This window comes from Pelophylax lessonae (genome assembly GCF_965119305.1).
Source record: "Pelophylax lessonae genome assembly, chromosome: 2".
In the NCBI taxonomy this organism is placed as follows: Eukaryota; Metazoa; Chordata; class Amphibia; order Anura; family Ranidae; genus Pelophylax; species Pelophylax lessonae.
In genome coordinates, this window is record NC_138769.1 from 387427550 (window position 1) to 387451898 (window position 24349).

At 42.4% G+C, this 24349-nt stretch overlaps 1 protein-coding gene across 2 annotated transcripts in view; it reads left to right on the forward strand.

Moving 5' to 3' along the window:
- Positions 1 to 12577: 12577 nt before the first annotated feature.
- Positions 12578 to 24349, forward strand: part of NHS (NHS actin remodeling regulator) — a 286415-nt gene continuing 274643 nt past the window's right edge. For both annotated transcript variants that reach the window (XM_082246759.1, XM_082246760.1), the window contains exon 1: positions 12578 to 13392. In XM_082246759.1, coding sequence (XP_082102885.1) covers positions 12969 to 13392 — 424 coding nt within the window. In that variant the 5' untranslated portion in view covers positions 12578 to 12968. The remainder of the gene's footprint in view (positions 13393 to 24349) is intronic.

Here is a 24349-nt window from a genome sequence, read left to right on the forward strand (position 1 = left end):
TCCCGAAGACCTCACCTTTTTTTCTTATATTGCGGTGGAGGGGACCAGGAGATGATATTCGGCGGGGATTTTTTTATGTGCTTTTTTATGGGGTCTCCTATAAAATCCATATGGATCCTAAAGGGCCTGGTACAAATTTGGAAGGGGGGTGGCACCACGCCATCTTTGTTTTTTTACATTATCTCCGGGAACCCCCAGCTGACAGTTAAATGTTTCAGGTGAGGTTGAGTCACTGGATGTTAAGATCAGAAGGTAATAATACAACTGCTAAATGTTTCTCTTCACTCTGCAGCTAGAGGTTTGCTTAGCTAAACACCCATTCATTCGGACAATTGCACAGGAATCTCCATAGATTGTACACATTGCTGAGGTCCACCTCATATTACTTACTCTCCTGGTCCAATATCCTTCTAACCCTTTAGTGTTAGGTTATACTTTAAAGTTGTGAATGTTAACACTCATGGTTGAATGTTCTTGGGACTAGTTTTCTCTTGAGGTCAAAAATTAGGGAGTTGTAAAATTCACCCTGCAAAAGGTAACAAAAACACTATTACACACATTATGGGTAGTATTTGTTTCACTTACACTAGTTCCCCAGTGGTGCCTTTTGACAGCTAATTAATTTGCCAGCCCAGTCTGCTGAGTAAGCACTGTACACTATTACAAAAACAAAAAAAAACATTTAGATTCATATCTTGTGTTGTCATCAGAATGACTTTTAACATTTTAAGTGGCTTATTTATGAAAATCTGAAAAGTCCTGTTCGAAATCTGTGTGAAATTGAGCTTTCCGCCACTGTAATCCTTTCTTTTCAGTGGATTTAGTAAAAGACATTTGTTAGCACAGCTCCTGTAATTAATGGGGGTGGAGGGGACAGTTTTCTTAACCTTTAGTCCCAGGCATTGCTTTATATGGAATTGCATTGCTACTGTCATTCCCAGATTTAGTAGGATCCAGCGGGTTAGTGGCAACTGAGGTCAAGTATTGAGACCAACAAATCCTATAGTAACACTTTGTAGCCCTGTGTGACTACAATGCTCTCACATTGTGTTACATATCAAAGTCTAGTGCTGTCACACAGGAGTGTTGCTATCTCCTTTATCCAAAAAATCTCTAGAGCAATGTGAGTTTCATGGAGTATACAAGCCACTAAATCACACTTTCTCAAAAAAAGTTTCCTGGAACGTCAAGTCCTCCAGTACAGCTTCCATTCCAGCAAGGAGAACAGTGAGCAGCACAGTAGTGACATCACCAAATCTCACTCCAGATCTTGTGAGATTAGTGAAGGCCCAGTACCATAGATAAGACAGCAAATCCTCACTTTTTTACCATACGTTTTACTGCCTGTTTATTACAGAAAAAAAGATACAGAATACAAAAATCAAAATTAAAATTACAGGCATGTTTTTGTGAATGGTTCATTATATATATATATATATATATATATATATATATATATATATATATATATATATATATATATATATATATATATATGTAGCGCTAGCCCCGTAGGAGCCACTGGTATGTATGCCCAGGTCTTCCCCACTTTTGCCCCACAGCCAGGCACAAGGTAAATTCACACACACTTCTGCTCTTTGTCTTCAATGACCAGTCTAGGGGTTTAGTTTTTGGTGTTTTATTTTTAGAGAACTTGGATAGGGAAGGGAATTTAATAGGATGCTTCAAAAAATAGAACTATTCACACTTGAGGACATCTAACTGATCTCTCGGTTAAGCTATGGTGAAGTTCTTGCCAATTTCCTTAGAGATTGTGTAGTGGTGTGCCACTTTATCCAGATGCAGGTGCAAGTCCCTTTAACTCAATTCCCCACAATCTTCTGGGCTCCCAGCATCCCCTGAGTTCCAGGACACGCTAAGGGAGTATAAATGCCAGCTCCGCCCAGCTTCCTGTGCTCAGAGAGATCCTGCCTGATGGGACAGCAGTGACTGGGCAAGTGAGCTGTCCCCAGGTGCTGGGTCCTCATTCGATCAGTCTGGTGTGTGGGCCACCAGCAGTGAGCACAAGAGCATGCAGCATCTATCCAAGCCCCAGTCACTGGAGAGGACTCTGTTACAGTCCATGTGGAGAAGTTGTCCAAGCAGTCGGTTGGTCCTATCTACGGCCCCCAGAGCCTCCTGACCGAAGTCAGCATCAGCAGTGCCAGTGTGAAGTCTGTGTCAGCAGGAAATCCCCTCAGCTCATAGTCTGCTGAATGAACGATTAATCTATGGAACACGTGAGAATCTTCTGCTCTATATCCTATCAGTAAACTGAGCTCAGAGCATTCTGCTGCCATCTAGTGGCCATTAGTAGAACTGCAATAGAATTGTTTTCATGTGTGTTATGCCTGTTTCTCCCTTCCTCATATTGCTGTTTTGTACTGCAAATCCCTGTCCACATGATCTCCTGTGTAATCTATGTTCTACATTGTTAAGTAAAGTAGAAATTGCACATCACCACTGGTCTGATCATTTGGCTGATACCATTACATAACACTTGCACACAGTAGTTTCAAGAGTGAGCAAAGTCCCTCAGTAGTAGTAGTAACAGGGCAGAGCTCCTCAGGTACATACCAGTTACAACAGACTGTTTGGCAGTCTAAAAGTAGTAGAACTGAGCAAAGTCCTATGCAGTAGCAAATAGTTGGACAAGTTCTGCAGAACACTAGTCAGTCTTTCCTTGTTCAAACCCTCAGCTGACTATATAGCACACCAGAAGGGGTTAAAAGTCTATAGATCCTTTAGGTCAGGGGTTCCCAGTCTCTGGGCCGCAGACCAGTGCCAGTCCACGCCCTGTCTACAGCCGGGCCGCAAAGGCTGCATTGAAAGCAGAGTGGTGGCTAAGCTGAGAGATGACATCATCCCTCACCGCCCGCCCTGCATCACCACTGTTCTGACTCTCAAAGGATGGAACGCAGTCCTACAAGTGCGCATGTGCCGTTTTTCCTGTTCATGTCGCATGCCTTAGCTCTGGGGAGAGGCTCTATTAAGAGGGAGCTTATAAGGTGTTTCACTGCAGAGAACAATAATTTACAAATTTGCCTTCAATTCTTAAAGTGACAAGCTGCTTCTGTTTTTTTGGTGGCAGGCTACAGTGGAAAGCTGCATCTGGTGGCAGGCTGCCTGCAACAGTGGAAGGTGCATTTAGTGGCAGGATAGTGATCATCTGCATCTGGTGGCAGGATAGTGACAAACTGCATCTGGTGGCAGGCCGCAACAGTGGGAAGCTGCATCTGGTGGCAGGATAGTGACAAGCTGCATCTGGTGGCAGGCTGCAATAGTGGGAAGCTGCATCTGGTGGCAGGATAGTGACAAGCTGCATCTGGTGGCAGGTCGCAACAGTGGGAAGCTGCATCTGGTGACAAGATAGTAACAAGCTGCATCGGGTGGCAGGCCACAGGCCACAACAGTGGGAAGCTGCATTTGGTGGCAGGATAGTCATAGGCTGCATCTGGTGACAGGATAGTAACAAACTGCATCTGGTGGCAGGCCGCAAAAGTAGGAAGCTGCATCGGGTGGCAGGATAGTGACAAGCTGCATCTGGTGGCAGGATAGTGACAAGCTGCATCTGGTGGCAGGCCGCAACAAGGGGAAGCTGCATCTTGTGGCCGGATAGTGACAAGCTGCATCTGGTGGCAGGTCACAACAGTGAATAGCTGCATCTGGTGACAGGATAGTAACAAGCTGCATCTGTCAGCAGGCCGCAACAGTGGAAAGCTGCATCTGGTGACAAGATAGCAACAAACTGCATCTGGTGCCAGGCCGCAACAGTGGGAAGCTGCATATGGTGGCAGGATAGTGATAAGCTGTATCTGGTGGCATGCCCCAACAGTTGGAAGCTGCATCTGGTGGCAGGATAGTGACAAGCTGCATCTGGTGGCGGGATAGTGACAATCTGCATCTGGTAGCAGGATAGTGACAAGCTGCATCTAGTGGCAGTCTGCAACAGTGACAAGCTGCATCTGGTGGCAGTCTGCAACAGTGACAAGCTGCATCTGGTGGCAGCCCACTCTCTCACTTCAGGCCCTCATGACTCCCACCTGAGGCCTCATGGCAGCAGGTGCTAGGGGAGACAACAGCCTCTCCCCTAGCTGGTGCAATCCTCTTGTAGGAAAGACCCCAAGCCCATGTGCTCCTAGAATATAGATACAGGTACCCAGTATGCTTAGGGGGCACCTCTCCTTGTATTTGGCCAGAGCTGTATGAATATTCATGCTCACATCTGCATGGTTTCTGCCTGTTATCCAGAACTTTCCCTAGTTACTTGGATACAGGGAAACTCAAGACAGCATGAGCAGCACCAGAACACACTGAACAGGCTACACAAGCCGATCATAGCTCTCTGTTAAGCAGACTGCAATTCAATTTTCCAAGCTGTCCCTCTGTTAAGCAGAGAAACCAAAAACTATTCTACACTAATCCTAGCAACTACATGGGAGAGTGCTACATATATTTACCACATACAAAATACAGTAAAACGTTGGTTTGAGAGTAACTTGGTTTGAGAGCGCTTTGCAAGACAAGCACATTTTTTAAACAAATTTTGACTTGATATACAAGCGATGTCTTGATATACAAGTAGCGTCATGTATAAAAAAGAAGAGAGGAGCCTCTAAAGTGTAGCAATATGGTTACATTTAATGAAGGTTCAATATTTAGCAACTCACATGGTTGATGATTAAAACAGGCACATCTAAGTATGCAGGCATCTGGGGTAAAGCTGTCCACATAGACCATCTTCCGCACTGCCATCTTCGTCATCCCTTCCACACTGCACTCCACGAGTGTTTCAAAGCCTCACTTTCAGATCACTCCACTGCAAGCTATTCTTCCCGGTCACGATTGCAGACTGACAGTGGTGAAAGCCGGTGGTTCAGAAGATGGTCTATGTGGACAGCTTTACCCCGGATGGCTGCATACTTAGATGTGCCTATTTTAATCATCAACCATGTGAGTTGCTAAATGTTGAACCTTCATGAAATGTAACCATATTGCTACACTTAGAGGCTTCTCTCATCTCTCTTATATTCTGTAGCTCTTTCTGCTAGATTTTGCTTCTAATCCCCTTGGGAAGGCTGCATATTGTGGATGGACATTTTATGGTTACACAACCTATCACATTGCTATAATCTTTGTATATAGACTATAAACCGAAGGACTTGTGGAACGAATCATCTGAGTTTCCATTATTTCTTATGGGGAAATTCGCTTTAAAATACGAGTGCTTTGGATTACAAGCATGTTTCCAGAACGAATTCTGCTCGCAATCCAAGGTTTTACTGTACTTAGAATTGTGCCTCCATAATAAAGTTCTGTTAAAGCCTATAAACAACCACCTATGGATTGTCAGGTCATTTTGCATCTGGGATTGACTTCAGATGCATTCCCAAATGATAATTCTGCAATAAATGAGTGATGTGGTAAAAAGTGTGCCCTATTTGTCTAGGGCAGTGGTTTGCAAACTGCAGCCTGGGGGCCGGCAGCAGCCCTTTGTTTGCCTTTATCCGGCCCTTGGGGCACTATTCCTTCCACTGATATGATCACTATTCTGCCATCTGACACCAACAATAGGGTATTATTTCCCCCACTGACACCAATTACGGGGCCCTATTCTTCCCTATGATACCAATGATGGGGCACTATTCCTCCCCTTAATACCCAATGTGACGATGTTTACTCCCACTGAAGTCAGAAAAATTAGAGGAGGGGGTATGATAAGGGTTGGAAGTGGGAGCAGAACTAAGAGTGGAGGGTAAGAGAGAAGGAAAAACAATACACAAACTTTAAAGTGACACTAAACAATATCATTAGTCTTCAAAAGAAGACATCCACTACTGTCTGCTACTGAGCTTTTTCTGCCTCCCTGGAATGTTCTCCATGATCTCCCAAACCTCTCCTTTTCCCTCTCACTTCTCTCTCTAGTCTATCTTGGGAACCAGCGAGAGGATGGCTACGTTTCTGCATACAGTGAGATCATGGAGACTGAAAATTGCCACCTTCTAATAGAAAATCAGATCACAGCAGTAAAACAACCATAAAAAATGAATGTGGAGAATTAGAGGAGGCTGAAAGCAATAGATGGTACTTTTCCGAGGTAGGAATACATACTTTGATACTTTTTTTTTTTTTTTTTAAAGCAGAGTTTAGTGTCAGTGGAAGCAAACATTTTCACAGTTTGAATTCATGTTCAAACCAGAAGACTTTAGGTATATTTTGGGGTGAACAGCTGGTGCTGCACTATTCATGTAACAAAAGCACTGGGAAAAATTGCTGGAAAGTTATTTACTAGTCTTTCCCTTTATTCCTAATAAATATGTAGATATTACATATACTGTACAAATATTAAGATCTTCTGTAAAATTAAAGCGATAGTGAAGTGAAAAAAAGGTCCCCCTGCAAGTAAATGGCATAACGTGTTGTGTCCTGCAAAAAGAAATTTGCACAATTCCTCTATCAACACAGACAGTGTTGCCCGAAGAATCAGCGATTGTCTTCAATCGAGCAACTTGGGTACAACCAGCCTGCAGGATTCTCTTGCGATTATCGCTAGCGGCTGCTATAGCTGCTAGCAATAATCACTGCCTTCTACCTGCGAAGACACGAAGACAGCTTTCCCTGACCCCCCCGCTGGGAGAAGACAGTGATTATCGCTAGCAGCTGCTGTAGCTGTTAGCGATAATCACTATCTTTTCCCTGCGAAGACAGCTTTCCCTGTCCCCCCCTGCTGGGAGAAGACAGTGATTATCACTAGCGGCTGCTATAGCTGCTAGCAATAAGCACTTTCTTCTCCCTGCAGAGACAGCTTTCCCTGTCCTCCCTGCTGGGAGAAGACAGTGATTATCACTAGCGGCTGTTATAGTTGCTAGCAATAAGCACTTTTTTCTCCCTGCAGAGACAGCTTTCCCTGTCCTCCCTGCTGGGAGAAGACAGTGATTATCACTAGCGGCTGCTATAGCTGCTAGCAATAAGCACTTTCTTCTCCCTGCAGAGACAGCTTTCCCTGTCCTCCCTGCTGGGAGAAGACAGTGATTATCACTAGCGGCTGCTATAGCTGCTAGCGATAATCACTGTCTTCTCCCTGTGGAGACAGTTTTCCCTGTCCCCCCCCCCCCCCCCCGCTGGTAGAAGACAGTGATTATCACTAGCAGCTATGGCAGCCACTAGCGATAATCACAAGAGAATTATGCATGCTGGTTGTGCCCAAGTTGCTTGATTGATCAACTTGGTCAGCCTTCCCATTAACAGTTCGAATCTCGGCCAGTGCAGCAGGTACCGGCCAAGATTCGAATTGTGAATGGCCAGCTTTAGAATGCAGAGTACACAAGCACATTATGACATACTTACATTATGACATACTTACCTGTAAAAGGTATCCCTCCAGCAGCATGCTGTCCCCGCTGACAGGGATTCCATCTTCACCCAGACTTCCTTCCAGATTCATGAGCCCTGACCATTTCAATGGCCAAGCCACGATGTCGTCACTCACATGCATATGCACGGAGTCACAATCGTGGCACAGCGGCACATTCAGCGTGCCCTCACTTCAGAGTGCAGGTTGCATGCACCAGTGACATCACCAGCTGAAGAAATTGGTAATATCTCCTAAACAGTGCATGTTTAGGAGGTATTCATTGTACCTACAGATAACTTATATCATAAGCTTACTGGTAGGTACAAATGACCAAGCAGTGTTTACTACCGCTTTATAGAATTGTCTGTCCTGAAATAAAGATGTAAATGTTGGACTAGACTATAAGCCCCTGTTCACACTAGTGCGATTTGTCATGCAATTTGACAGTTCCAAATTCCATGACAAGTCACACCCCATTGTCAGCAATGAAATAGTTTAAATTGCTGTGACTCAGAAAAAGGTTCCTCCACTACTTTTTGCCGATTTCATTTTGAATTGAATAGACTTCTGTTGTGTGAAGTCGCAAGCCGCAATGAAATCGGTATCGTATTATTGAGGACCAGACCTGTGGACACCACTGCTTGTAGTCTTTTTTTTGTAAGGCCATATAATAGAGAGATAGTGCAGGAGCACAATTAGGAGACAAGGGCAGAGCGTTGTCACCTTATAACAGGGAATGAACAAGGACCTTCATGGCAGGATCACAGCTAATATTTTAGTAAAAGATGCAGATTCAAAATGATTAAAAATGACTTTTGAATTTATATTGACGTTAAACCTTATATGATATTTTAGTGATTAGATTTATATAAACTTTTAAGGAGTTTAAAAAAATTATAATTGCTAATCCAACTCCTTAGGCGTATGGAAAGGCTTATCATACCCACTGTCGGCAAAGGTTCCTTCCACAGATGCCTAGTTACTGCAGGACACAATATGAAATAGGGGTCATCGGGGGGGGGGGGGGGACCACAGTGACCAGCATGGGACATGTTCTACTTCACATTCATCAGTGTGGGATGGGATTGGTTCCTGGGTGCTCTGCTACAAAGAAAAGCACATGGGCTAGTATCAGCATGGGGTAGGGGGTAGGGACCGCATGCTTACAAGCTTTCAGTCATGTCTTTATGACTATTGTGCTGAACTGCTATCTCAGGGCTGGGCTTTTTATTTTTAAACTTGCATACCCCTGATGATGCGTTTGTACGCGAAACAGCTGTAGAGTTTTGCTCATTGCCTGAGGTCCTGCCGCCACTCTTTTAGACTTTTAGACTGGTGGCCCCTTATATAAGTGCCAATAACGACCTATGTTTTTATACTTACTTAAATCGGAGCTCCACCGAAAAGGGAAAGTTCCACTTTAAGCACTGTTCCCCACCTCCTATGCCACATTTGGCATTCCATTTTTTTGTGGGGGAGCGGGTATCTAGTTTTGACACCGCCTAGGCGATCCGAGCGGAAGTTCTCCTCTCCTCCTCCCTCCCTGCAATCTTCTGGGAAATGTCACAGGTCACAGAAGATTGCCCGGCCACTGAGGAAGCGCAGCGCGACTCGCGCATGCGCGGTGTGTACCCAACTGTGAAGCCGCAAGCTGTCACAGCCGGGTGCCCACACATTTGTAATGCCGGCGCTGGGGAGAGGAGAGGGAGAGAACCGGGGGTTCAGGCGGCCACATTGCTGGATCGTGGGACAGGTCAGTGTGTGTTTAATGAAAGTCAGCAGATACACTTTTTGTAGTTGCTGACTTTTAATAAACCTAAAAACGTCTGGAACACCAATTTAATATTTAAGTACCTGATGCCATTCCTAGTCTAGATTGTTGGCTGCATATGTAAGTGTCATCTATGATTTTATCAATGTTTTTATATGTTTTTATAAATTTTTACCAATAAATACTACGCTATGAGATTTTCTCTTTGTTATTTACTCATGGATGGGAGATGATGATGGTCTTAGTACCAACAGAGATCACAAGGGAGAGGAGATCTTTTTGAGTCTGATTCCATGAAAGATATATAGATGGAACAACCACAAACTATATTTTACTAGCATGTTTTGCTGTTCTATATACTAGAAAGCAACAAAGTCCAGTGAGTGTGCATTTTTGTTCAAGGTTGAGGCGACACAGGATGTAACTACCTCATTGGTGGAGGACTAATATTTTCACCAATCACTTTGTCACTGGACATTTTGTATCTTTTTTACTTTATATTTATTACACTGGACTTTAACTATATTACCAAAAATATTGGGACACCTGGCTTTAAATGCACATGAGTTTTAATGGCATCCCAGTCTTAGTTCGTAAGGTTCAATATTGAGTTGGACCACCCTTTGCAGCTATAATAGCTTCAATTCTTCTGGGAAGACTGTTCACAAGGTTTAGGAGTATGTCTATGGGAATGTTTGACCATTCTTCAAGAAGTGCATTTGTGAGGTCAGGCATGGATGTGGACTAGAAGGCCTGGCTCTCAATCTCCACTCTAATTCCTCCTAAAGGTGTTTTATCAGGTTGAGGTCAGTCAAGTTCCTCCACCCCAAACTCGGTCATCCATGTCTTTGGTTTGTGCACTGGTGCGCAGTCATGTTGCAACAGGTAGGGGCTATTCTCAAAATGTTCCCACAAAGTTGGGAGCATGAAATTGTCCAAAATGTCTTGGTATGCTGATGCCTTAAGAGTTCCCTTCCCTGGAACTAAGGGGCCAAGCCCAACCCCTAAAAAAACAACCACACACCATAATCCCCCCTCCACCAAATGATTTGGACCAGTGCACAAAGCAAGGTCCAAAAAGACATAGATGAACGAGTTTGGGGTGGAGGAACTTGACTGGCCTGCACAGAGTCCTGACCTCAACTTGACAGAACACCTTTGGGATGAATTAGAGTGGAGACTGTGAGCCAGGCCTTCTCGTCCACATCAGTCCCTGACCTCACAAATGCACTTCTAGAAGAATACTCAAACATTCCCATAGAAACACTCCTAAACCTTGTGGACAGCCTTCCCAGAAGAGTTGAAGCTGTTATAGCTGTAAAGGGTGGGCCAACTCAATATTGAACCCTACGGACTAAGACTGGGATGCCATTAAAGTTCATGTGCGTGTAAAGGCAAGCGTCCCAATTCTTTTGGTAATATAGTGCAACCTTTTTCAACCAGGGTGCCGTTTTTACAACCTTGGGCACCATGTGATCCAGCTGTTTAGATTCTAACAAATGATGATATTATAAATTGATAAGGAAGACCTTGAGCACCTGAGGGATGTCCTTGTTTGTCTCTCTCTGTCTGCACTGGGGTCACATTAGCTGAATGAGAAAGGGAAACTGAGGGAGATGAGAAACACTGGAATACTAATCAGTACCAGTGTGCAAAGGTGCATAAAATAAATCATCTCTAATGCTGGGTGTCCTAAGTGTATTGCCACTGCATTATGTAAAACTATTTGTTTCTTTTACATTTTAGAATGGGGTGCCTCGAGATTGTGCATCATTTTAATGGGTGCTGTGACTGAAAAAAGGTAGAGAAACACTGATATAGTGTATGTTAACCTTCTTAGCGGTATTCCCGAGCGTGGCTCGGGGTTAAATTTCAGAGCCAAATGCGGTAACCCCCGAGCCACACTGGATCCAGAAATCAGGGTTACTTACCTTGTCACCCGGATCCAGCGATGTGTCCCGGCGGTGTCTAGCGGCAGATCTTCCTCCCGATCCTCTCCGTGCCCCGGCTTCCGTCTCCTGCGATGTGACGTTCGCAGGGGGGTGGAACCAGCGGCAAATTCAAAAGTGAAACACACCAAACACACTGATACATAGCAAAATAAAATAAATTCACATTAGATTGCCCCCCAGTGCCCTTTCCTGCAGTTTTACTGTACTTTTTATGTATATATATATATATATATATATATATATATGTATGTATGTATATTTATATATATATATATATATATATATATATATATATATATATATATAATATATGTATATATATATATATATATATATATATATATATATATATAAATATCTATATCTATATATATATCTATATCTATATATATGTACATATATATATATATATATATATATATATATATATATATATATACATACATACATACTCTAATTTATTTATAGTTTTTTATTATATTATAATTTATGATTTTGTGTTTGAAACTTTATCATACCCGAGATGTTATAAAGAAGAACGCACAGTAAAAAAAAATCATATGTAAATAGTTGGTTTGGGCTGCTCATTCACAAGAATTACATGCAAAATAATGGTACCGCTTTCAGCACCTAAAATCCGAAAGAATCATACCGCCAGGGAGGTTAAAGCATACCCAATTACTCTTTATGTTTGCTGAGCGCTGCATTTTTATTTTGCTTTTTTTAATGTTGAAAGAAAAAAAAGAAAAGCTAAAAAAATAAAATATAATCAGCAGCCCTGCACTTGTTAATTAAAAAGCAGTACTGACAAAACATCCCAAGCATATATCCTATAGATAAAGGTATAAAGAATATACCAAATCCATTATAAAATGAGAATCATAGCGAAAACGCCACAATGCTGAAAAGCAGAGAAACGACAGATAACATTTTATGGATATTTTGGTTTCAGTTCTGTATAAATTGACTCCTAAATACATAATAAAGTATATCAAATAAAACAATGCTGTCTTGATTTTTTTTTTTTTTTAATAGGAAGTCACCGAAAAGCCAATGGCTTGATTTTTCCTTGTGTTCTAGAAAGTTAGACGTTAACGAGCGGACCTTTCTTTTTTTCAGAAGCACAACAGATTGACTGGTTTTTAAATGGACCATGCCATTCAGGCTCCTGCACTTCTGTCTGTATTCTGTAAACCTTGATTTTTTTTTTTTTTCAAATGGAATCTAAGCTCTAAAACCAGAAGCAGAATCCATGGCCTGGGGTTTCGTAAAGCGGCGCTGGAAGTTGCCAAGCCAAGCGATTTGCTGCAGACTGTCTCTGCGTAGAAGCTAGCTCTTCACTGACTGAGGCTGGGGAAGGCAGTGCCTTGTGTAGAATGTCCTGATTCCTCCCCTTGGCTTGCCAGCACCTCCTCCACCCTCCCTGTCTCTTTTTCTGATTTCACCTCCCCATTCAGACATCTCTGTGTGTTCCTGCCTCCAGGTTTTCAGTCTGCCTCACTGTAGCATGGTGAAAGCAGAGAGGGAGGCAGAGAAAAGCTATCCAAAAAAGCAACTGGATGATCAGAGCGAAGAGAGGACCTAGGGAAGCAGTGCACTACTGCGATACTTCCCAAGTCACAGCTGCACACTGTCACACATGGAGGGGAAAACATGGCTAGGATAAAAAAGGGCTCTCCACAATGAGGACCTGCACAGGATTTATTAGGGATCACTCTATTTAAAAAGAAAAAAGAACTGGACCTATACTGGAGTGGCACAGTGGTTGGCGGATCGCTACAACCTTTCATTTCGGAGGATTCTTGACCCCTCTCTGTCTTATTTGATGTTGTTTCCTTAGGATTTGGCTAGCCAAGGCATCATCGCAGGATAACGTGAAGGGCGATCTGCAATGCCCTTTGCCAAGCGGATTGTTGAGCCCCAGTGGCTGTGTAGGCACGCTGTCGCCCAGGTCGAGGGGAGCTGTTCCAGGGATCAGGGGGACGAGCAGCGGCAGCACCACCGGGTTAATTCGAGGGAAGAATTGTCGGCTAATGTGGCACCTTCGGCGCAGGTGCCCTCGGAGGAGAGGGAATCCTTGCCCGTTGAGAAGAAGGATAAAGATGTGTCAACTTTGGATTTGTGCGCTATCAGCAACGTTGCAATGTCGCGGATCTTACGGCAGCTTTCGGATATGGCCAGGCATGCCTGCTCCATATTCCACGACATCGAAGCAGAAATTCAGGTCACTGCCAGGCGCGTACGGGCGCTGCAAGGGAAAATCGGTACTGTCCAGCAGCTTGTCAGCAGCTTGGATCCGAAGCAGGAGACCGTGCGTGAGTACCACGTCTTAGATGTCATTTTCTGCCGTTGTCATTAGCACTGTGCTGGGGGGGGGGGGTCCAAAAGTGAAAATAAAAGTCTTAATTGTACCAAAAGCACTAATTTCCTAGCCTTCCTATGACCTCTTCATTTTAGGAACCACATTGCTTATCTTATGCTAATAAGTGTCCAAATGTTTCATTATCACCTCAGATGCTACCAGGGAAGGGAGGGAAATCTGCATTGCTGCTCCAGCAGCAAGAGGAGACAACAGCTGCTCAATGCCTTGGATTTGCTCCTCATTTGCTTTAGAAAGGCCATTTCTCCTTCAAGGGACCTGTAAAAATGATGTCTGCTTTATATAAACAATGAACCTGTAATTAAAGCCGGCATGGGCCTGAAAGGTCCAGCATCCTTCTTGTAGGACCACTGATGATAGCTAAAGCCTACTGACTTCTTATCACATTTCATTCTGCTGTAATGGTGGGGGGACCCACTGCACATACACTGCCACTGCTATGTATGCTTTAGCAACAATTTCTTATATACATTATGTGTATTATATGGAAATGTTTATGTATTTTTTTACGAAAGTGCAAAGGCTATTGCTATAGATTTTCCTGTACAAAAGAATGATTATAAGTAATCTGTATGCTCTTGATTTGGTGTGCTTGTAAGATAGGATTTCATCATTTATTGGCTTGCTGGATAAAGAGGGGAATGACTGTTAGGCTTGCCAGCTTTCCATAAGTGACAGTAAAAAAGAGCATTGCTAGTAAACGGTGTAGGCGCTTTGACTATATTGTGATTCAAGCACTTGTCCTTTGAATGACTCGGTATCATGGATTTCCCTATGAGTTGTATCTGGGAGTGCACTGTTGCTGCCCTTGTATAGCTGCTGCTTCCATCTGCAGTATCTTTTCATCTGTCTGCGGAGAGAACTACTCACAGCCTGGACCATCCCCTGGCTACAGACAGGCATTGGTTGTTTTGTACAGAAGCTTATCAGTGGCTTATAGGTATCATGCAGGTTTTAACCCGTTCTTTTACGGCATATGTGAAAATCATTCGAGCTAACAAGAAAAAAAGGGCAATCGGTTCTGGCGAAGGGAATCTAATCTATGATATTGCTGATTAAGCTTCACATTAACCTTCGCTGTCAGCAAATGACAAATACTATGCCAGGATCTGTCCATTTCCTTCTCAGCGTGATTTTCCTACGTGTGTGATTTATTCCGGTATCCTGATTGTGGGTCGATAGTTGGGTGTGTATGAGTTTTGCCTGTTTCCCTCGTGCTGTAGCAGGAATGATGTCAGCGGTGTGTGCCTTACATAAGAAACCTTCTCCGGGCTCCTGATTTTGCGGAATCACTGGGCAGATGCTGAGGACTGAAATCTCAGCACCACTGAGGTGGCAACGTTGAATGATCATTCATGCTCCTAAGCAACAGGAAGGAAGAGGGTATGGTTTACATGATGATAGGCTCCGGGTAACCAATCAGAAAGCAGAGCAATTATGGTAATTTTGATATTAAAAGCAGTTCTCAGATAATACAACATCCTGGTGTTCTCACGGAGACAGAAAATATGGAGCTGAACCATCAAATTGCTGCACTGGCACACTGCTAAGGCTCACATGTCTGGAGGAAGGGGACCCCCATGACATGGTGGTTTTCAGCCCAGTGGGCCCAAATCATGCTAATTTGTCATCCATGCCATATATTATGAGCAGTACTGCATGGTGCATCGGGCTAACCTCTGTAGTATGAGCACAGGAGGCATGGGGCTTTCACCAGCTCCAGACACACCATGGTAACATCACCAGTCTCAAAGGAAGAATGGCTGTCAATTTTATAGGAGCTGAGGTCTATGAAAAAGGATAAGACATTTGCAGATATTTATTTAAGTCCAGTATTTATGTAGCATTGACATAAGACATTAATCTTTGTCCTTACCACTCAAAAAAATGTCATACGAATGTGACCTTGGATATATCACACAAGTACTTAGGGATATATAGTAAGGTTTGTAGGTTTTTAGTGAAAACATGTCTGTTTATGAAATAACATTTTACAAACAATTACGTCTTTCTTAAACTAGGGTATAATACTTTTATTAGTAGTATTTATTTTATAATTTCTCCATAAGATCCTTGACAGTGAGGGACAGAGGAAAAGTGATTATTTCGACAAAGAAGTGTTCGGTAGCTCTACTTTATCACACAATCAACGTCAAATGACAATGATCACCAGCTGTCATTGGTTGTATTCAACGCGTACCTTCATTCCCTTAACCGTGACCTTGCATGTTTGTAGCAGTCATTTGTCGCCCATTAACGTGCAAAATTATGTACACACTAATGCTTTTCCTATGGCATGGGTATAGCACAATGTCAAATAAGGATTTTTGATTTGATTAGGGAAGGCCTAGTTTGACAGGTGTAGATCTGCTAAAGGTAGGTTTATTTTTACACTGCAGTGCTCATTATGGAAAGGGTGCCCAACATGAATTCAGTCTTGAAGGCATCTTGCGCACAAGCACTTCATGATGACCTTTGACTTCCTTAGGTCGGATGTCATGTTTAAAGTGCAACGGATGTGTGACAGTCTGCCTGGAAAAGCTTGAACAAATGTGATAGTACTACTTTTAGACATTCTTTCTTTCTAAAGGCCTTGCTTGGAAGATGAATATAAGAATTTATATACAGCATGTGCTGCATGATGGTCTGGAATATTTCCTTAAATTCTATCAATTTAGGATTCATGTCAAGAGGTTTACAGATTTTATCTTTAGCCAGTTACAGTGCATAATGGGGATTCCCCAACATGTACACCTGCTGTGCCTGTAATTTCAGTTTAAATAGCTTCCCCTCAAACTGTCCTATGTGTTATGTTCACTGAGGGATTGATTTACTAAAGGCAACTAGACTGTGCACTTTGCAAAGTGCAATTGCACTCTGCAAGTGCAATTGCTCCAAAGCTTGGTAAATGAGGTAAAGCTTCACTTTACAAAGAACAACCAATCACGTGCAAGGACAATAAAAAAAACAGCATTTTTTGCTTGCACATGATTGGATGATAGAGGTCAGCAGAGCTTCTGCTCATTTACTAAGCTCTGGAGCAACTGCACTTGCAAAGTGCACAGTCAAATTGCCTTTAGTAAATCAACCCCTATGTGTTCACTGTAATAGAAAGATTAGAATGTAAGTCCCTTAGGGGACTGCACATGTGTTAATGTTCAATAAAAAAAACCTTGGTGGTGTTTTATATCTAATCCATTCTAAGTAGAAGGCTCATTAGCAGGTTTAGGATATTTCATTTTATTTAGGGTGTGTATTTATATTTGACATTATTGGTAATGAAGTCTGCTATTAATGTTGCTCTACTGGGTTTCCTGTCTAATACCGCAGCCAATAAAATATGGATCTGGATACTGGCCAGACTGGTATGTAGTAGCTGCTGCATCTGTCATTGCTCTGTATGTGGGGTCTTCAGTTAACATAAACCAATCTATGTGAAGGTACAAGTGAACCTGCTGATCATTACTCAAAGATGTCACATATTCTTCATAATACCTGATACTCATTCATAGTGGTATAGTTCATTTTTATATGGTAAGTCACCATGAACATGTCAAGTCATGGGCTGGTAAGCAAGAGGTAAGTGGGAATAGCGTGCAAGTAGCACTCGCTTCATACACCATTGCTTGAAAGTCGATGCCAAATGGTACTTCAAGGTTCTGCTCCCTTAGATCACTTTTTTGAGGGCCAAATGCATGAAACCTTCCCATAAAATCTTCACTAAGTAGTGGAAGTGAAGCACAGGCCATGGAAAGTAAAAGTCAAGCAGATTGGTACTTTCATGCTGCAAATTGGAGTAATGGGGTCACTAGTGTAAATTACACAATACTTTTCCTTCCCTCTGGCTCCTAAGATCCCTGCTAGCAACATTTGCATTGATTTACCCACTGGATATGTTTTCTAGGCCTTTCCTTGCAGTGCTCCTGCTGGGAGAAGCTTTGTCTTTCAAAGACTAGCACTGGGTTCCTGCCAATGCAATGCAAAGTCAAGCCTAGTAAACTTAGTCATATGTAATGATCTATTCCACTCACTACAACCTCTCAAACTTGGTATTTAGGGGTGATGAGCTGGTGCCAGAACTGCTCCCAGTTTCCATTTTAAAATTCATATGTAGGATCCCTTTAAAGCAGTAGTAAACTCTCCTGATTTTTTTATGTGTGTCCTGGAAGTTTATGCTATTATGTGCTAGAATACACTGACTGGATACCAGCACATTATGCCAGATTCATCTTTCAAACAAAGCCCTCCAACGCTGAGCTGTCACTTCTACCAGTTCTTCCATCTTCGCCTGGTCTTCCTTCTAGGTTCGCACTCTCTGGCCCTTTGAATGGTTGGACTGCAGTGATGTCAGTCCCATGCATGCGTAGGGGAGTTGCTATCACTGCACAGTGCTCTCTGCATTCATAAGCTGGTGCAGTTGAAATATCCCATAAAACTGAACAAGTTTATTAGATATTCATGATACATACAGGTAAAACCTATTATAAGCATCAAGGTTCTGATCCCCAAGATCCCTTTATAATGTGCCAATTATATGACTCCTCTCAGGAAAATCTTTACCAACTAGTAGAATTGAAGCACAGGCAACGGAATTGACACATTACAGGGAGGCAGAAAAACACAGGGGGGTTAATTTACTATAACTGGAGAGTGCAAAATCTGATGCAGCTCTGCATAGAAATCAATCAGCTTCCAGGTTTTTTTTAGTCAAGATTTAGACCCCGTTCCCACTGGGGCGATCCGACTTGCCGGGGCGACCTCATTGAAGTCTATGCAGGTCGCTCCGGGTCGCCCCAAAGAAGCTCCGGACCCTTTTTCTAAGTCGGAGCGACTTGTGACGCTCCTATTAGAACGGGTCCGCAGCTTCTCTATGGCAGGCGACCTACGGCGACCTGTCAGGTGACCAGGTCGCCTGACAGGTCGCCCCAGTGTGAACGGGGTCTCAAAGTGATTGTTAAGTCTGTTTTTTTTTTTTAATAACAAACATGTTATATTTACCTCCTGTGTCAAATGGTTTTGCACAGGGTGGCCCAGATCCTCCTCTTCTCGGGTCCCTCTTCTGTGCTCCTGGCCCCTCCCTCTTGTTGAGTGACATAGGTGTGCGCAGCCTATTGCATTAGGGTGTGCACCCCAAAGTTTACATACACATGCATGTGTTTGCCTACATGTATATGGCCCCGGTATATTACTCTCCCTGCTGGCAAAGTGAAATAGAAGTGTGTGGCATTTCTCTTATGGCAGAGCAGGTCCGAGGGAGATCTTTCCCATCTCCTCACTGTCAAACAGAGCGATAATGCTAACGTGCCCTAGGTGATTAGGGTGTGCCCAGGCACACCCGGCACACCCTGTGCGCACGCCTATGTTGAGTGACCCCACAGCAAGCAACTTGCTGTGGTGGCACCCAAGCCGAGTCACAGCTCCCTGTGTCCATTCAGAGATGGAGCTGTGACCCGGCCCCGCCCCCTCTCTCCTGATTGGCTGACTGACTTTGATTGACATCAGTGGGAGCCCATCGTGCCGTGCTACTGTTCAGCTAATCAGGAGGGGAGTCCAGGACAGCTGAGAAACTCCTGCAACATTGCTGGACAAAGATGGGCTCAAGTAAGTATTAGGGGGGCTAAGGGGGTTGCTGCACACAGAAGGTTTTTTTTTTTATCTTAATGCATGGAATGCATTAAGATAAAAAAACATTTTTCCTTTACAATCCCTTTAATTGAACAAGCTGAAGTTAGAAGCTGATTGGCTACCATGCACAGCTGCACTAGATTTTGCACTTTCCAGTTTTAGTAAATCATAAACCATAAAGAAACATTTTAATGAAATATAGACTACAGGGCCATTAAGTAGTAGATGTGTATGGATTCATTTTGGAGAATAAGGATGTTAGTTAGTGTCACTTTAACAAATAATATAGAGTTACTTAAGGACAGCAAGGGAAAAAAGTCCCTATAGGTTATAAACAGGCTGTAAATATCAGACACACTGGAGGACATTAAAGCAAAAAATGACATCATCTAGTAGGTCAAAGGGCTTTTTTTTCTGGGCACACCCTAATCTGTTTCTTTTTCCTCTTAGAATGTGGGACTTTTCGCTAAGATAGCCCAAGCCCATTTTTTTAACATCAGTTTCTTTCCAAAAATAAGATATTCCTCTATTGTTCCCAGCTGCATCAACAGACGGAGTGCACAGACAGAACTCGTGGGCAGCTTTCATTTATTTCAAATACACCGCTTCAAAGAAACAAATACCTTTCCCAAAGAATTGACCGGGATCATTTTTCACCAGGGTGGAGTCAGGAGCTGGAAATGACTTTGCTAGAATTCTTTTCTTTTCTTAATTAATGGTTTTCTGGGTTACTTTATTAAGCAGCATCTTTCATTGTGTGATACACATGGATTACATTTACAATTACAAGTCAGGGGTGGTTTTCGGGTTTCATCATCATTTCATTTACACTTCAGGTGTTGTATGGATAACAGCTTTGTACCTAAATGTTAGAACATAATCTGCCTGAAACGAGCTAGAAAACCTCTATAGAATTCCATCTTCCAATCTTAGGAATTGGGTTTCAGCCACTGAAAAGTTTAAACATGTGAGCTGAACATTTTTAAGTTTCTGGGAAATGACTAAATGTGTAAAAAATGCTTTCCAGTTCCACATCTTTTTTATTTAAATAAGAATTTATTTTAACAATAACTGAAGACAATATCCGATACTGGAGCAAACAGCAGACAAAGGTGTAGGTGAGAGGGTTCCTAAAGAAATTCGATGTTAAGAGGAAGTAAAGTCATTTTATTTTAACTTTTTGTTACCTGAAAAGTAAAGGCATAATGTGCTAGCAGTGGTTCTCAACCAGGGTTCAGTGGAACCCTAGGGTTCCTGCAGAGGTTGCTAGGGGCAAGTTCTGCCTCTCAGATAAGTTCCCCAGACACCATTCATCTTTTTAGCTACCTGCAAGAAGGCAATTCTTCCCAATGTCCACAAGTGTAAGGTAGGGGTGCACCCATCTGACTTTTCTTGTTCCGATACCGATATCTGGCATTGTGTATCTGTCAATACCGATACCGATCCGGAACTACATACATACACAATATGCAGTACAGAGCAAAGCCGCTGCTTCATGTGTATGGCTCCTCCATTCACAGGCGGAGTGCATCTGATATCACTCCGCCTGTGAGCCGGACCTATACAGGAAGTAGCGGCTCTCATCCCATACTACTACTACACCAAGTAAGGGACGGCTGAGCCAGGACTCAGCAAAATCAGATCGGCCTGTGGATCGATGGCTCCGTGCAAGTAAGGGACGGCTGTGCCGGGACTCATCAAAACCGGATCGGCCTGTGGATCGGTTCATTTTACTGATCCCCTGATCCAGCTATTGTGGCAGTATCGGCGCCGATATCCGATCCTAATATCGGATCGGTGCATCCCTAGTGTAAGGAGCATTTATCCCACTGACCATCACACTAATGTATCATGAGTTGTAAATATAGTCATTTATAGCAGGGGTTCCCTGAGACCTGAAAATTATTTCAAGGGTTCCTCCACGTTGAAAAGGTTGAGGAAAGGCTGATGTGTTAGTAGTATGCATGGCATATTATGTGACACTTACATGCAAACGAGACCCTCGTCGTCCCCGTTCCATTTCAACCCAGCTTCCTCCTGGGTCCGTGGATTCCAGCTGTGCTACTGGCTGGAGCCACGTGACATCACTCCCGCAAATGCAACCATTTTCTTATCGTGTATTCTGGTCATTAGAATTGCTGTTTAAATGTCCCTTGACATGACTGGCTGTTTTTAGTGAATACAGGTCATTTTTTCCAAGTGTGAACATTATACATTTGCGCAAATCAATGACCAATGTTCCACTAAATTTATACTAGTTCTTCAATTTAAAAAATGTCAATATATATATAGTAGTCTGTGTTTACTTCAAAGTAGATATAGAGTTATATATAGGGTTGTAGCTCCATCTACAGCACCCATAGATACCCAGAAACCCCCAAATACATTTGCGCAAATCAATGACCAATGTTCCACTAAATTTATACTAGTTCTTCAATTTAAAAAATGTCAATATATATATAGTAGTCTGTGTTTACTTCAAAGTAGATATAGAGTTATATATAGGGTTGTAGCTCCATCTACAGCACCCATAGATACCCAGAAACCCCCAAATGCATTTAGACATACAGTGTTCTCACTCTCTTTAGCAATTCAAACTGCGGTTGGCCCTGTCTGCACCTGGCTTGTCAAAACTGAAAAAATTAAAGAAGCCGGTGATAAACCAGATGCAGTCACTGTTCGGGCATTCAGACAGACGCAGGTGCTGCAACTGTCTGAAGACAACAACTGGCAGGAGAGATTGCTCTATCCTCGCTATGAATGGGGGAATCATGTTATTTCCCCCATGGTCTGAAAAAGAGAAATCTAACGGTTTTCGGCTAGCTTTAGAGATTGTTACAGGCCCAAACTGTTATACTTCTGTAGTAAAGGCACCCTTAAAAATGTTGTTGCTCTTCTGAAAGCTTGTAGCCCAACACAGTTGTTTCAGTATGGACACACGCTTGCCTCTGGAGCTTCATCTTGTGTTTTATCAGGTGGCTTAAAGTCATAGGACACTTTTGATGTGCATGGTGTCATTTTACTAAATTAAAATATAAGCTGAGGTCACAAAAAAAAAAAAAACACATGGTATGATGATGATCACACTTCTTGGTAAGTCTATCCATCTGGCATCCATTCATACTGATGAATTTATGATCCTCATAATGAGATTCTGACCCCTGATTGCAGAAGTGTAGAAGGTCAAAAAGGTGTAAGCGCTGGAATGCAGTGATATTTACCTATGTGTAAATGCAGCTCAGAGTATGGCTGCATGTAACACTGACCTGAAGTTCAATACTGAAATAATTCATTCTTTACAAAGATCATTTTTTGGGACTATTCTCATAATTTCACAAAAAGTCCAGGGCATTCTGTTCTTTTCACGGCAGGTCTGTCAGTTGGAAGTTAATGATCCACATATTTTGCTATTATAGATAATATATTTACTAAAGCAAACTTTCAATTGTATTTCACCGCTTCTCTTTTTCACCATATCTAAACATAATATTTACCCACTTAGGGACCAAGCCTATTTCTGACACTTGTTGTTTACAAGTTAAAATCAGTATTTTTTGCTAGAAAATTACTTAGAACCCCCAAACATTATATATATATATATATATATATTTTAGCAATGACTCTGGAGAATAAAATGGTGGTCGTTGCAATATTTTTCACGCAGTATTTGCACGGAGGTCTTTTTTTAACTCAATTTTTTGGGGAAAAATAAATTTCACCGAATTAAAAGAAAACTAAACAGTAAAGTTAGCCCAATTTTTTTGTATATTGTAAAAGATTACGTCACGCTGAGTAAATAGATACCTAATCTGCGCACATACGTGGAATGGCGACAAACTATGGTACTTACAAATCTCCATTGGCGACTCTTTAAAAATTGTAAATGTAAACATCCCTTGTGACAGTAATAGGCAGTGACAGGTAACCTTTATGGAGGGAACGGGGGTCTAAAAGACTAGAGCCCCCTCCGGTGCACATCAAAGTATTCAAAACGCCAAAATCGTCATTTTTGAATACTGAAAGTTTTTTTAAATTGGTGCCGTTGGCAGGCAAGTAAACAACGTCGCTTCCGGGTTACATGATCAGAGACCTGATCGAAGCTGAATCAGGCTTAGTTCAGGACTCTAACCAGCCAGCAGACATGCCGGCTTGTTGCTCGGGTCTCCCGATGGGCGTCCCCTCCCGCTTGCTGAAAAAAACGTTGAGCGGCTGCTGAGCCACATCCGTTGTTATCTCCAGAAAGCCGACTGCCAGCTCAAAAGAACAGTACCAGGGTGGTGCCTCTAGCTGCATGTATTACCCCGGTACAACCACTTCTTCAAGCCGATGTACGGGAAGTGGTTAAATTACTTTTTTGCAAATAAAAAATATTTTTTATTGAAAATCAGAGTACATAGACAACTGGAAACTATTCGTACTGATATCACATTGTAAAGGAATACAACATAGTATTCAGTTACTCTGGGGTAACATCAGCAAAGAACATCAGAAGAAATGCCTGCGAGAACCTAACCTAGAAGTGAATCAGGAATTCAGAAATATTGTAAACCTAAGCAGCTAGGAATGAATAGGTGTTAGCGGGAAAGGGTTATGGACGGAAATGGTAAGGGGAAGTGAGTGCCTCGGAACCAAGGTGAGTTACATCAGGCTCAAGGGGCAAAGTCAAAGATATGAAACGAATGTCAGTGCTCAACTTGGAATTTACAGGTCTTGGTCTGCCAAAGCTCCACTTATTGGCCCAGAATCTCTTCAGCATAGAATATATATATATATACATATAGAAAAAATAGTAACTATGGTAGAAAAAAACATCCACTTACTTGCAGCTCTCTCCAGACAGAGAAATCCTCAGAAAACTCTAAATCAAACAGAAAGGGTATTGGCATAGTGTAAGAAACTCAAAAAGCTTTAATTGGTTAAAATAATTAGTTAAAATAAAAATATTGTACTCACAAAAGTGATAGAAAGACACGCTTCTCCATAGGGAATATCTCATCAACTAATGAGTATGCTCACCTTTCCATCAAAGCTTCATTCCAAGAGCAACCTCTAGTATGCTGGCTAACATCTTCATCAGAGCTAACTCCCCAGAAGTGCCTGTTTCTGCTGTGAAGGAAGAGCCTTGAAACGCATTAACCATTATACTAGAGGTTGCTTTTCTGATAAAGTACTGAAACTTGCATGCGCACACTCGTTGGTTGATGAGATATTCCCTTTAGATATTGTGTGAAAAGCATGTTTTTATATCACTTTTGTGAGCACAGTAT